Genomic DNA, 13723 nt, shown 5'->3' with positions numbered 1-13723 from the left:
AACCGAGATTGATGGAAGCTGATAGTGACGTGACGGGAAAGGCACAGACAGGGGCCGCCATCATGCATCGCGTTAGCCTTGGCTTGTGCTTGCGTGGTGTTGCGGGTGCCAGGGTTTGAGTTTTGATGGGCAGATAGATACTCCGTAGATCAGATCAGATCAGATCAGATGCCGGCGCCACTCGACCCACTTTTGCAGATCCACTGTTGTTGTTAGGCGAGTGGAACTCTTGAAATAAAGTTGCCTCGAGCATCTGTGCGACACACACAGGAATCATCATCAACATCAACATCACCCAGCCCCAAAGCGACAATGCCGGCAGTCGGCGTGCCCATGCCGTCCCGCCTCCCGCCTCCCGCCGAATCGTCATGGCATGGCATGGCATGGCATGGCATGAAACCTAAGTCGCCCGCCCAGCCATGCCACCCCGTCTGCGGTGCCGCGCACAACCACATCCACCAACAACAACCACGTCTCCCTCCCTCCCCCAAACAACTGCACCTCCTCCCCGTCCTTCCTCCCTGCCCCTAGTCCACGATGATCTTCCCATCTCTCCTGCTGGCCCTCCCGGCCCTCCTGCCCCTCGCCGCAGCTGCGCCCGTCCGCCGCGACGCCAACAGCATCAACGCCGCCCTCGCCGTCGTCTCCAACCGCCTCGTCTCGCTCGACAGCAAGATCAACAGGTTTACCGGCGGCGTGACCCCCGGCGAGGCCATCGCCGCCGTCGAGATCCAGGAGCGCGGCGTCGAGCTGCAGCAGGACCTCGGGGCCGCCGCCAACGCCGTCGACCAGTCGGCGCCCCTGACCGACGGGGAGTCCGCCAGCGTCGCCCGGGCCGTCGCCTCGCTCGCCGGCAACTTGTACCGGGTGCTGGACAGCCTCGACCGCAAGCGGGGCGAGTTCAACAGGCCCATCCTGGATGCGAAGCTGGCCTCGTCCCGCGTCAAGACCGCCCTGCAGGGCTTGAAGAGCGTCACCAACGACCTCGGGGATGCGCTGGCGCTGAAGTTTTCCGCGAGCATCGGCCGCGCCGCGCCGCTGGTCATGTCGGCCATCAACTGGCATTTGGATCGGGCGGTGGAGATTTACGGATAGCGGCGGAGGTGCTGAATTGTCCTTCTGTGCTGGCTTTTGATGAGCTGCGTCAGAAAAGGAAGCTGTTGGATCGGCGCGGTGCTGCCGCGGTGCTGGCGCGAAGCGGCAAGTTGCGTGGGTCGTTGTCTGCTCTGGCGGGTTGCGTGATGTTCAGCTTGAAATTTGGAAAACAGTCTTTGGCTTCGTATTGTCTGTTCTGCAGGTTCGGCTACGCAGATGAAATTGAATAACCAAGCCGCGGTCAAACCTTGGTGTGGCGGCCTGCGCAAAGTCATTTTTGCAGTATTTTTCAGTCGAGCCAGGCTGACTGGCGTGTGGATAGACGATGCTGTTGATGACGTCTTATGGAATAAAGAATATAAGGCTGCAATATTAGGCAGCCCGTGACCGGAGCCCTGATCGTCGCCCCTCAGAAGAACAGATTCCTCAAATTGACTACCTAGTACATGCGTTGCGATCCTTTTCCTTAGTGTTGTAATTTAATTTCCGCAAGACCCTTTACGTCACGTTGCCTAGCTCGCTCACTCCGAAAACATTCGCGATCCGTAGAGACGGAACAATACGTCCGTCATGTCGGTCACTGGCTTTCCTGGGTACCAGCTACCGCCTCTAATAACCTCAATTTGCATTGATGGTGACAGGCTCTGCCAGATCAAATAGCTCAATACTGCGTGATATACCTTTGTTGCGGGTTCGTATGGTGTTGTGCCGTTTAAGTATTCAGACATTCCCATCATTATCGCACTTAATTTTATTGCAATCCACCATTGTGTGAAGTTGTCAGGTCCCCCCAGTGGCGTGATTGCCGGCAAGCGTGCAAGGATGCTCTTTGTGGCATCGTTTAGCGATACGTTGCAATTCATTTTGTCAGGGTTGCGAGACAATGTCGATCTGGAGGGTTGATGCTCGGCAATGCAGGCTGCTTCTGCTGGATATGGTTGGCTATGCGTGACTTGGATATGCGTGACTTGCGTAGAGATGCACGGCTGCAAAGAAGAAATAAAAACTCGAATTGCTGGGCTTGTCACTCCAGGGACAATGCATGATGCGTTGGGGGATTTGCACGGAATAAATAGGTCTGCGGCGACCGAGGGCGGGCTTAGAAGCCGGCCTCAGAAGCCAGTGAATCGGCTGCGCTGCTCTATTTCTCAGTGCTCATGATGCGTTTGTTATCTTGTTTCATTAGCAGCAGCGTTTGCGGCGCCGTTTCACAGGAGTCTGCACAGCCTCGCATCGAGGTCAGGCAGAAGCCCTCTTTTGATGGCCTCGCAGCCTCTTTCATTCGCAGGTAGTAAGATGGTTACAGGAGTCCGAGAAATCACTGGCTGCATCTCTTGCATCCGCGGGAACCACGAGGCAAGTATTTCACTCGCGGCCTGCTTTTACGCGGCGCGCTGGCCTCGGGCCTTAATAGCAAGCGCACCGGCTTGACTTGATACACCAGCTCCCGAAGCTGCATCCTCAATCCAAGCTTCAAACTTATCATGCGTAGATAATTCCGGCTCAAAGTGCGCTTAGACCACGTCGAATATGAATCCATAGTGTCGAGAAGGTGGCGATGGTCACTCAGATCGAGCTCATAATACAAAAATTTAAGTCTGAACCATTCAAAAGTAGAACAATCGGCTGGTCTTGGTATTTGTCTTTGCTTAAAGTAACAAATCGACTCATCGACTTGCTCAGGTTCCCGAGGCATAGCGGCAACCGACGATACCATTGGCAATGCCGATGCCGTCGCCGCCGCCGCCCCGGCTGCCCTGGCATCGCTTGCCGGGCCACCGGTGGAAGGTTCCGTCGGTGTATCTGTATCGGCAGGTAATGGTATTGCCGCTGGTGCATCGTATTCAAATAAAGGCTCAACAGGTCTATCGAGGATTACCGATTGATCGGGATCCATAAAGTCCCATATACCCCGAGACTCTGCGTGGATTCGAATGTAATCGTACCAGTTCTCCCAGTCGTCTGGGGATGTCAAAATAAACGCTGGGCTCGAAGTCATCTTCGCCAACGGCGGCGTTTGTTAGAACAAAAAAAAAAAAAAAATGATGGATCCAACAGAGCAACGGATCAGCGAGCAACGAATATCGCTTCCGAACAGCCTATGTCTTTTTCGTGTGCAGGAGGGAGGCCACACGAGTATAACGGCAATGACGGCGGTTACGGCGGGTTTGACGAAGCAGCCGTAGCTCCTTTAGAGTAATCCGAAAATAGCGGCAACAATAGTACAATCGAAGATGTTGAGTGATGTAGCGCTTGGCCACAAGCTAAGCATATAAAACGAGTAATGTTGTGTGTTATTTGCACAATTGATACCATGACAAAACTGTCGGCGGGGATACCGGTGGATTCGTATAATGTCGGGAATGTTCGGCTAGAATGTGGCACATGTAAAAGAACGGCCAGGGCCAGGAGCCAGCCTCCACCGTGCGGCAAACGGGCGGTCCAGCAACGCCTTTAGCAGCGCAAGTCCCGTCCCAACAATCAGCCGCAAGAGGGTAGGGTAGGCCGTGTTTCCCGCGAGAATCATGAGCCCCAGGCAGCCCAGGAGCTGCCACAGCACAAAGTAGAGCGGGCACCACAAGAGACCGCAGCTTGACGGTCTCCTTCTCGACGTCGCGGACCCGGTTTTCGTTCCCGGCGCGCGAGATGGAGGAATTGGCCGTTTCTGCCCACGCTCTTGTTGGCCAGGAAGACGAGCCGGTTGCACTCGCCGTCGTCTCTTGCGCTGGTTCCTCGGGCGCAGCTCCTCCGGGAGGGTCGTCTTGGCGAGTCTCTTGAAGGATTGCCTCCTGGCGGCGATGAGCAGCATGGACAGTGGCGAGTCTCAGCAGGCCATGCCAGGACTATGTAAAGAGGCCGTTGCCGATTTCTCGTCTGCGCGACATTTTGGGCTTGGCTCTTGTCGGGCTCGGAATCAAGACTCGGGGCTCAAGTATCGGGGCTTAAGACCCGGTGCTCAAGACCCGGGAAGCAGTAGTTGACGGTCCACGGGGTCGAGGAATGCACAGAGGCCGCCCAGCGCCGTGGGCAGGTGTGACTCTATGGCTGACGGCACGGCCAGTCCACCACCTCTTCTTTGCGGTTAAATCTGGAGATGTCGACGGCCAGACTGACTTTGTCGGTTTTCCCTTTCCTTTTTTTCTTGCATTCGTTTTCTGCTGCCGGTTTCGCGAGGGAGTTTCTTCGTAACCCCACGTCACCTGGGCGGATCATGTCATCCCAAGAGGCTTCAACGTCGACACAACAGCAATTCCGGTTTCTGTACCTCACGTGGTAAGCAGTTGTAACATTCAACACGGGGCAGCTATAGTAATACACATCCGACTGCATCGTATAGCGACGAGTAACCTATCAACACCTGGGCTTGCCGCCGTGGACTCCGAGAGCAATAAGAAACTATGCACAAGACATTAGACTAGTAGGGCAGAGCTCTGCCTGCTGTAGTAGGCGCGAAAAAAAGACGTTAGCAGAGAATTAATAGCAACAGTGCAGTTCCCCCCTTCCTCCCAGCTTGGCCCTTGTCGCTGTCGTACTAGCCATGAAGAAGACTATCGTAAAGAAGATTAATAGTGCAACCCCCTCCCCCCCCCAACCTAAGTTTGATCCTTTTCGTAGTCGTCACCCGCCGTCGTCCAGAGGGCGTATTCCCTTTCCGGCGTATACCTCTGATCAACTGGGTGAACACCGACGAGCCATCCCAGCAACGCCGCCATGGACAGAACAAAGTGCGATATCACCCAGTCTCCCATGGCCAGCGTCTGAACCGAGACAAGATTCCTTCTTCGCAGGCTCTTGTAGCTGGGCAGGTTCACATAGACGGGTATGTTGTCCAGGTGCGCAAAGATGACCATGAGATTCAGCTCGACCCAGAGCGTCAGCAGCAACTGGGCCATGGTTTCCGGCAAGCGGGACAAGTACTGATGCGTGCTCAGCAGCTTGGGCGCGCTGAGAACCACCCCGTTGAGGTTCCAGAAGAAAAGGGCCTTTTCGGCATCGGCCGGGTCCGTCCGCTCGACGACAACCACCTCCTCGCCACCCGGCTCAGCGCGCTGCCATTCGTGCCAGACGAACTTGTCGACCCTGACTTCGGGCTGGCTGGTCGCTGACGCGGTGATGATGCGGCGGGCCGAGCCTACGCGCACCTTGATGCTCCCCTGCACGACCTTGAGGTACTCGGTGTGCGTTTCGTGCCAGTGAAGGCCGCTGGACCAAGTCGATGTGGGAGGAAGGGAAATGGTGACGTGGCCGGGCGAGCTGAGGTCGTACCTGACACCGTTGGGGAGGCTCCTTTCGATGACTGACAAGCTTTGCTGCTGTTCGGGCATGTTTGCGCTCCCGAGGGGAAAGTCGGACGAACGAGTCTTTGATTAGGTGAGGTAGTCCTTTTGTAGCCGCGGCTTGCGCAAGTTCAATGCGAGCAAAGGATGCACAGAGCACAGATGCACAGATGCACAGATGCACAGAACAGGTGGAACAGTTGGAACAGGTGCAAGGGTGGGGGCGGGGAGCGGGGGGTGGGGGCGCGGTGGGAGCAGGGTGGCGCCATGACATCGATCCGGCTGACAAAGCGGCAATCGCGACTGGCATCCACTTGCTTGTCCCTGCCAACCGCGGATCCGTCGTCATGTCTGGTCAAAACCCATCATTTGCTGTCACGACAGCCATTGCTGGTCACCCAGGAATGGTCATGTCGGACTCTGTACGCATGCGCCGATTTCAAATTCTTTGAGCAAGTGATTTTTTACCGTCATCGAGCCATCTTCACTTTACTTGATGATGTTCTGCATTCCTATAATTGGCGCTCGGTTGCGCGGAGCCAAGTACATATCTGTGAGGGAGGACATGTCGATAAGCATGGTTGCAACGTTGAGAAAATTCCATACTGGTGTCGCATAGTCGTCACTAAATGACCGACTTTTCTTGTTCAAACTGAGGAGCTTCTCATATATAGAAGCCTCTCACTACTTCCGTACTCCATACGGTACCCCACTTCATGCTACATAAGCTTGCAGCAATCGGCACTCGCGTCATCGCCGCAAACGCAGAAACATACACTCAGACGACCACCATCTGATGGATCCGGCCAAATTGCCGCGTTGGCATCTACCCGACCGAGTGTCCTCTCGGTTTGTCGACACGTCGCCCGCAGGGCTCAAGTTCCACGTCCTGGAATCCGTGCCAGACCAACCGCCAGAGCCAGAGTCGGGAAGCAACAAGTCTCTTCCGCCCCTGATCCTTCTCCTTCACGGCTTCCCGAACCTCTCGTACGACTGGCGATACGTGCTCCCCAAGCTAGCAGCGGGGGGTTGCTACGCCGTCGCTTTCGACCTGCGAGGCTTCGGGCGCACCCACAACGCCGATCTGACGCCCATTCCGGACTGCGCAATACACCCCATGGCCGCCGTCTGCGACGTGGTCACCCTGGTACACGCCTTGGGATACACAACGATACGCACGCTGGTAGGTCACGACCTGGGCGCCTACATGGCCGCCATCACCGCGCTCGTGAGACCCGACATGGTGGAATCGCTGCTGCTCTTGGCGCACACCTGGAAAGGTATTGCCAACGTGCCGCTGGGGGCCTCGCCCGCGAAAGCCCTGGCTTCTCGGGTGCCCCGCCCTCTTCCTCGCCGGTGGGAGGGGGACCACGATCCGCATATACAGGCGTCCCTGGCCAGGCTTGACCCGCCTAGGAAACACTACAAATGGGACAATGCCTCTCCCGGCGCGGCAGACGAGTGGACCTACCCCGCGGGGCCGCCGCTGCGAGAGTTTCTGAGGGGCTATTTCCACCTCAAGTCGGGCGCTCATGCGCAGAAAATACCGCCTCGGCCGCTCAAGTCCTGGACGGCCCAAGAGCTGGCTATTCTGCCTCACTACTACGTCATGCGTGCCGACAAGACCATGCGGGAGAACGTTGCCCTGGACATGCGGGAGGAGCCTCGCCAGGTGGCTGAGGGGCTTTCCGGGACGCCCTGGCTTGCCGAGACCGACGTCGACGTGTACGAGCGCGAGTTCACGCGGACGACGTTTCGCGCTCCGCTGCTTTGGTACCGAGTGCTGACCGATCCAGAACGGTCCAGGGACTTGCTGTGCTTGGCGGGGTCCAAGATCAGGATTCCTGCCAAGTACGTTTCGGGCGTCGGCGATTGGGGCACGTACCAGATCCCGGGGGGTCTGGAGGCGATGCAGGAGGGCGTGAGCGTCGAGCCCGAATGCTGGCGAGGTGCGACGCTGGTGCCTGGGGCTGGCCACTGGGTCAATGTGGAGAAGCCGGACGAGAGTGCTCTCGAGATATTGGAGCTAGCAAGATCCGTGGCGTCGAAGCCCCTAGCATCTCGTGGCTGAGCAGCGAGACAGCGGCACGCGCTCTTTACAAAGACTGCGTATATGGCCATTTGCCCGTTGAAAGCTGAGCTCCGCGCTTGTCCTTGTCGTGGTTTCGATCGATGCCGGGCGCAAAGCCTATGCGCATTCCCAGTGTCTGGGTCAGTTGCAGAGTTTGTCTATCATGGTATTCGGCGGCCGTAGGTCTGCATGACTGGCAGCAACAGCGTCGTCCTGCCTCTATAGCGGGCGCTTGGATGGATCCATGCTAATGCACGATCCATGTGTCCTGTTCTCGTGGACAGAGGAAATGGCTCGAGTCAGCCCTTTATGCGTTCCGACATGACTCGTGTAGTGTAGTACGTCCTCGTGAGAAGGCAGCTGACGTGGCTCTGTTCCGCGGACAGTTTAGGAAGGTACAGTCTGGTACCACCCTACCTTGGGTTCCTCCTACCTACCATTACCTTTTAAGTACACCCTGTAAGCAACCACCTCATCCCGCCTCGATCCATCTCCGAACCATCAGACTTTCACCAGTTGGAAAACGATCCAGATCCAGATCCTGATCCAGATCCAGCTCATACACACGCAACTCCGCGTCCAAAACCAGCGCACCGCTCTCCCGCCCGCCGTCGCCGCCGCCGCCATGGCCGACGAAAAACCCTCCCGCCAGCCCGTCACCGGCTCATGCCACTGCCGCGCCGTCCAGTACGTCGCCTTCCTCACCCTGCCCCCCGTCCACAACGAGTCCAGCCCGCCCGCGCGGACCGACCAGCGCATCTACCGCTGCAACTGCACCATCTGCCAGAAGACGGGCTTCCTGCACGTGCGCGTCGCCGACCGCACCGACGACTTCCTCCTCTTGGCCCCGCTCGACCCGCTGCGCGACCTGGGCGACTACCGCTTCGACGGCAAGATGCTGCACTGGCTGTTCTGCAAGACGTGCGGCGTGCGCTGCTTCACCTTCATGGGCGCGGGGGAGGTGGTCGAGGCGGACCTGGCCGCGCTGGGGGTCCCCGGCTACGCGGGCAAGGGGAAGACCACGAGGGTCTGGCGGGCGGCCAGGGAGGGCGGCCATCCGGAGTACGGGACGTACATCTCGATCAACGGGCATACGGTGGATCACTCGTGCAGGGCGTTTGACGCGCGGGCGCTCCATGAGCAGGGCAGCGTGCAGTATCTTGATTATCTGTGTCCCGGGGGCCAGGAGCGAGGGCCCGATCGCTACGGCAGACCGCACGAGGGAGGGGCCTATTGAGTGAGCGAGCGTGGTGAAGAAACGCACTTGCCGCGAGAAGCGCCACGGCCATGCTCGGCCCCAATCCGCGTGAACGGTCGGTCAATAGTGAAAACGCACGTCTTGAGAACATCCCATTCCCCTGCCTCCCGCATCGACAACGCGCCGCCAAGCAACAAACGCTCAACTCGACTCCAAACCAGCAACAGATATTCCCCCCCCCCCCCCCCCCCAGCTCCCCCAATCACAACAAGTCCTTTTGCAAAATGACAAAGTACAAATCATCCCTCAACGCCCTCCCGTTGACGAGGCTGCCGTACGGAAACGGCGCCGTCCGATCCGTCAGCCCGTAGCCCCTGCGCACGTACCACTCTATCAGCTCGTCCCGCAGCCAAATGACAGACATCTCCATGGTCCGCACGCCCATCTCCTCCCGCGCCATGGCCTCCGCCCGCGCGAGGATCCTGCTGCCCAGCCCGCCGGCCTGCCGGAGCGGGTCCACGGCAAACAGGCCGAAGTAGCCCACGCCGTCGGCCCGCGTCTCGATTTCGCAGCAGCCGGCGAGGGCGCCGAGCCCGTCGTGCGCGAGGAGGACCACCCCGTTCGGGCGGTTGATCTTGTCCACGACGCCGGCCTCGTCGATGCGGTCGTCGCGCACGAGGTCGGCCTCGGTGGTCCAGCCGCCGCTGGAGCTGCCGCGGTAGGCGGTCTTGACGAGGGCTTGGACGTCCCGCGCGTCGGAGACGGTCGCTTTGCGGAAGGTGAGGCGTGTTGCGGCCATGGGGGGGGGGGGGGGGGGGGGGCGCCTTGAGAGAGGGTTTCTGGGGTCGGGGTGCTAGATTCGGGCGAGGGAGCTCATGGCGCTGTCTCGAGGGTTGCGGGCGAGCGTAGGAGAGGAGGAGAAGCTGGCGTTGGTGGACCGGGGGTGGGGGAGGTCGAAGGGCATGATTTTTGACTCGAGTTAATCCTGAAGAAGCTAAGGAAAAAAGCCTTGTCAAGAGGCTGGAGAGATTACGAGGATCCACCTCATGAATCCAGGATGGTTTAGGCGGCCTACGGGACCGATTACGGGGCCGATTACGGAGCTGGACAAGGTCGGCTTGTCGGCGAATCACGACTTGCGGCCATTGCCGACAGGTTTCGCGGGTTGCCCCCAAGAAAAAAAAAAGACGTGACAATGAAAAACCCTTGGTAAGCACGTTCGAATCTCCTAAAAGTTCCTCGGAATAGTAATTGTGGCAAACATACAACCCTCGTCTAAACCCCCCTACTTGTGTCGCCCGCGAAACATGCCAAGAATAAGCCTCCCCGTCTCGGCAGTCTCTGAATCAAGCAAACTCCTGCGATCCTTCACAAACTTGGGCCAGGTATTGGTCAGAACAAGGTACTTGACGTCCTTCTCCGCGTCGTCAAAGACCTTTTCGTCAAACGAATCAGGAATTTCCCCCCAGTACTGGACGCGATCCTCGGCGCCTCCACCCGAGGCTTCCTTCTCCGATCCTTGCGACGAAGCCGCGCACGACTTGGACTTGGCAGGCGGAAGGCCGGAAATGCCAAACGGCACGGCTGCGTCCACGTCCCGTTTCTCGCCGTAGAGAGTGCGCGCAGCCGGCTCAAAGACGGCTTGCAGCTTGCCCAGCTCGGCGGACGCAAGATTCAGCGGAAACTCGGCGTCCTTGATGCTGACAAACTCGGCGTAGATGCGCAGCGCGCGGTTGAACCGCTCGCGGACAAGCTCTCTCGCGGATTCGTCGTTGACGCCGCAGCGAGCGGATGCCGGGAGAGAGCTTTTCCACTCCGCGACGCAGGTGAGGAAGGCAATGTTTTCGCCGGAAAAGTCGCGAAGGCACGAGAATTCCTGCAGCGGCGCGGGGTTGCGCTCCAGCACGTACTCGAGCGCGCTCATCGTCAGGATGCTTTCCTGGGAGTCGGTGGACTTGACGGAGCCGGCGGTGGATTTGAGGCCCGTCATCAGGGACTCCATCACCGTGGAAGCGGTGCGAAGAGATCTGGTCCCCGAGGCGGCGGCCTTGTTTTTGGATTCCCATTGCGCGATGGAGTCGAGCGTCTCCTGACGCAGGTTGCTGGCGCTGTAGACTTCCCAGCATGGGAGGAAGACGGTCAGGATCTCGAGGGCCCAGATTGAGAGGGCGATCCTACAAACAGTCAGCAGGCCAGCAAACGAGAAAAAAGGGGGCTGGAGCCATGAACGCACCATTGAGGAGGAAGAACGTATCTATTGACGGGTTCCATGGCGGGGACGTACAGGGCAATAAGCCACATGGGAGTTGCGTGCAATCTTTTTTTTTTTTTTTTTTTTTTTTATAGCACGAGAGGTTAGTTACGGATGAGCGTTTTGTGTTGAGGCTTGGTGTTGCGGCTTGAGAGTCGACTTTACCCGGCCAAGGCGCAGCCAATGGTCTGGACCCTCCATCCATGCGTATCGCGAATGTTGCGAGATTTCCACAGAATGCACGGAGCGACAAACCAAGCCCATATGACCTGCCAGAAGATGCTGGGCCACCACTCCCAGCCACGGCCCGTTCTCATCCTCTGCTCCATCTCGGTGCCGTCGACCTCTGTTCCGGGGATGCCCCAGCCGCTGTGGAACTTGCGCGAGATGAGGTACATGAAGATGGCGAGGAATAGCTAAGGGCAAATCAGACGCTGCCGGATTGGGCAATCACCATGGCCAGGTCAGCAACCCACCTGGAGACACATGCCGAGGCCGACCAGAACGACCATCTTGGTGGTGAAGTCCCACCTGTTGAACCTGCCAAAGAGGCCGCGGCTCGGCCTCTTGCCAGGTCGGCTCAGCAGACGGCTCAGGTACTTTTGCTGGGCCCGAGCGACGTAGAGAAAGCGGCTGTTGGAAGCGTGGAAAAGCGCAATGCCAAGCGGTAGGTAGGTTCCCATGATCCAGTACTCTGCCTCGGCGGGCGACACGGCGCCGACGACGTATCCGAGTTGGACTGAAAACCAGTAGAGATGGAGCAGCACCACGGCCGAGAGAGACAAGCCGATGCCTCGGATTCGCAAAATTTGCGAGCGCCGGTTTACCAAAAGGTAGCCCATCCCACAGAGGACAAGCAGGGTCCAGAAGCCGGCCCAGGATATCCACCATACGCCGACGCTGTCGAGGTTGAGTTGCGATTTGGAGTCGGCAGTTACGCCTAGTTCGGAACCCATGACGGTAGACCGAGTCAAAGAAGACGGACGGTGCACGAGAGAACCGAAGGAGCGTTTGGCTGGGGAGCCAAGGAGCGTAGGGAGACCAAAAGAAGCAGGCTTGAAAGGACCGTGGCCTGGCCCGAAGGGCAGCAAGAGATGTTAAGTAAAATACCAGGGCATGACAAAAAGAAGCATAGTGTCTCGGTTGGGGGTCAAGACAACATTGACTGAAATGGAAAACAAAAAAAATAAGATAAAAAAGGCAGGCCGCGAGATGAGACAGGGAGATAAACAAAGGAATCGCAAGGGACGACTAATTATTTAGAGCAACGTATTTCCCACGTTTAACGTTTTTATTTTCCATACGGGAGCAAAAGGCCATGCAAAAAAGCCATCATGATGATGCATGGTGATTCGACACCAACAGGGTAGAGGGCTCGAGGGCTCGAGGTCCTCGCCTGGGTTGGAATCACCACCGCTGGAAATGGCCCGTCGATGGTCAGGCAGGCGGATTCGGACTCTGGAGGGTCAACCAATTCAATCGGCAGGGATTGCTTTTTTATGAGAAGTGCTGGAATCGCGCCACAGAGTGCCCGAGACAAGGTGGCGCCCACGGTTGGAAGTCGCAACCTGGGTAACTGGTACCTGGGTTGGGCTGGCCAGGGATACGTGGTACGAGCCAGAGGATGTGTTGGATGTGCTCAGTTTTCGGCGGGATGGTCCGTCAAGACGATGATCCGAGACACCAGGCACAAGAGAAGCTAACCGTGGCCGTGGCCGTGGCCCAGGCCCAGGCCCAGCCGTCTTGCCGCAGTGCTTTGACGGCAACGCGAGTTGGCGAGCCGATGGCAACAACAGCCTGCAGGAGCCAGGAGTCAGGACATCTGTAAACGTAGAGAGCGTCTGAGCCGAGTGATTTTGATTACCTGCCTTGCAAGGTGCGTAACCGAAGCTAGGATCGCGGAGGTGAAACTCGAGCAGGAATCGCACTGAACCATCCGTCGCCAACCCCCATGGCTTGGTCACGGAACTAATCCTGGATGGCGGGCGAATCATTTGGTCATTTGCGGCCTGTGGCGTCGGCTGAAAGCATCATTTGCCATGAAATACTGCGCCATGACGGGCGGCCGTGGCAAGAAGGCACATGCATTGATGACACTTGTGGTAATTTGGGGGTTTTCCGATGCCGGGTGGGAACGTTGAAGCTCGCTGCTTGTCGTTGCTTGTCGTTGCTTGTCGTTGCTTGTCGTTGCTTGTCGTTGCTCGTTGTTGCTCGTTGTTGCTCGTTGTTGCTCGTTGTTGCTCGTTGTTCGTTGCACCCAAGAAATTGACTTCTGCACGGCTACATGGGCCAGGTGACTTGCAGCTGCAAAGCGACATGAACAGCAGCCAGCAGCTGCTGGCGGCTGTCAATATGCCAGCGCCGACCGCCACTGCCAACGTAGCCAACGCCAACGCCATTGTCGTCGCCATCAGCGCCATCGGCACAGCACCGCAGGCCATGCCATTTTCATCCGACCAGTCGCAGTCGCAATATAGACGCGGGGATGTCAATTTGCCCTCTCCCCCCCCTCCCCCCCCTCCTTTTTTTTTTTTGGCCCTTGTCAGGCCAACTACCCGGCATTTCGTGCGACTTCGTACGACGTGTTGTTCAATTTCGTCTTTGAATGGCCTGGTGCGTGCGATTCCAGCGGCTCGATGTCCCCTAGAGGGCTGGTCGAGCTACTCCGTACTATCCTCGCCTCGCTGACCAACAGCGCCAGGAAAAGCGCGACTGCTCGGTGGTGAGAGTAGGGGGCAAAAGCCCTGAACATGACAACTTCTCGTTCTCGGGAAAAAGACGAAAAGCAAAGGCGCAAATCTGTCATCCCAATCATCCGCTCTGGAAAGAGT

General features: G+C 57.8%; 9 protein-coding genes across 9 annotated transcripts; 4 read left to right on the top strand and 5 right to left on the bottom strand.

Annotated features, from left to right (window-relative positions):
- Positions 1-537: 537 nt before the first annotated feature.
- UV8b_04811 (uncharacterized protein) lies at positions 538-1095 on the top strand (the record flags this gene model as incomplete). Its single annotated transcript, XM_043142309.1, has 1 exon — positions 538-1095. The coding sequence occupies one exon, from the start codon at positions 538-540 to the stop codon at positions 1093-1095; it is 558 nt and encodes a 185-aa protein (XP_042998243.1).
- Positions 1096-2774: 1679 nt separating this feature from the next.
- On the bottom strand, positions 2775-3094 carry UV8b_04810 (uncharacterized protein; the record flags this gene model as incomplete). The annotated part of the gene is made up of 2 exons (XM_043142308.1): positions 2775-2925; positions 3042-3094. The coding sequence occupies 2 exons, from the start codon at positions 3092-3094 to the stop codon at positions 2775-2777; spliced, it is 204 nt and encodes a 67-aa protein (XP_042998242.1).
- Positions 3095-3466: 372 nt separating this feature from the next.
- Positions 3467-3904, bottom strand: UV8b_04809 (uncharacterized protein; the record flags this gene model as incomplete). The annotated part of the gene is made up of 1 exon (XM_043142307.1): positions 3467-3904. The coding sequence occupies one exon, from the start codon at positions 3902-3904 to the stop codon at positions 3467-3469; it is 438 nt and encodes a 145-aa protein (XP_042998241.1).
- A 784-nt stretch (positions 3905-4688) lies between these two features.
- Positions 4689-5420, bottom strand: UV8b_04808 (uncharacterized protein; the record flags this gene model as incomplete). Its single annotated transcript, XM_043142306.1, has 1 exon — positions 4689-5420. One exon carries the CDS (start codon positions 5418-5420, stop codon positions 4689-4691), a length of 732 nt encoding a protein of 243 aa, XP_042998240.1.
- Positions 5421-6168: 748 nt separating this feature from the next.
- Positions 6169-7443, top strand: UV8b_04807 (uncharacterized protein; the record flags this gene model as incomplete). Its single annotated transcript, XM_043142305.1, has 1 exon — positions 6169-7443. The coding sequence occupies one exon, from the start codon at positions 6169-6171 to the stop codon at positions 7441-7443; it is 1275 nt and encodes a 424-aa protein (XP_042998239.1).
- Positions 7444-8068: 625 nt separating this feature from the next.
- UV8b_04806 (uncharacterized protein) lies at positions 8069-8680 on the top strand (the record flags this gene model as incomplete). Its single annotated transcript, XM_043142304.1, has 1 exon — positions 8069-8680. The coding sequence occupies one exon, from the start codon at positions 8069-8071 to the stop codon at positions 8678-8680; it is 612 nt and encodes a 203-aa protein (XP_042998238.1).
- A 223-nt stretch (positions 8681-8903) lies between these two features.
- On the bottom strand, positions 8904-9440 carry UV8b_04805 (uncharacterized protein; the record flags this gene model as incomplete). Its single annotated transcript, XM_043142303.1, has 1 exon — positions 8904-9440. One exon carries the CDS (start codon positions 9438-9440, stop codon positions 8904-8906), a length of 537 nt encoding a protein of 178 aa, XP_042998237.1.
- Positions 9441-9926: 486 nt separating this feature from the next.
- UV8b_04804 (uncharacterized protein) lies at positions 9927-11848 on the bottom strand (the record flags this gene model as incomplete). Its single annotated transcript, XM_043142302.1, has 4 exons — positions 9927-10815; positions 10875-10958; positions 11058-11308; positions 11369-11848. 4 exons carry the CDS (start codon positions 11846-11848, stop codon positions 9927-9929), a joined length of 1704 nt encoding a protein of 567 aa, XP_042998236.1.
- A 1360-nt stretch (positions 11849-13208) lies between these two features.
- Positions 13209-13640, top strand: UV8b_04803 (uncharacterized protein; the record flags this gene model as incomplete). Its single annotated transcript, XM_043142301.1, has 3 exons — positions 13209-13379; positions 13439-13505; positions 13594-13640. 3 exons carry the CDS (start codon positions 13209-13211, stop codon positions 13638-13640), a joined length of 285 nt encoding a protein of 94 aa, XP_042998235.1.
- Positions 13641-13723: the final 83 nt, after the last annotated feature.

Source organism: Ustilaginoidea virens, chromosome 4, assembly GCF_000687475.1.
Source record: "Ustilaginoidea virens chromosome 4, complete sequence".
NCBI lineage: Eukaryota > Fungi > Ascomycota > Sordariomycetes > Hypocreales > Clavicipitaceae > Ustilaginoidea > Ustilaginoidea virens.
This window is presented reverse-complemented; position numbering and strand designations above follow the sequence as displayed.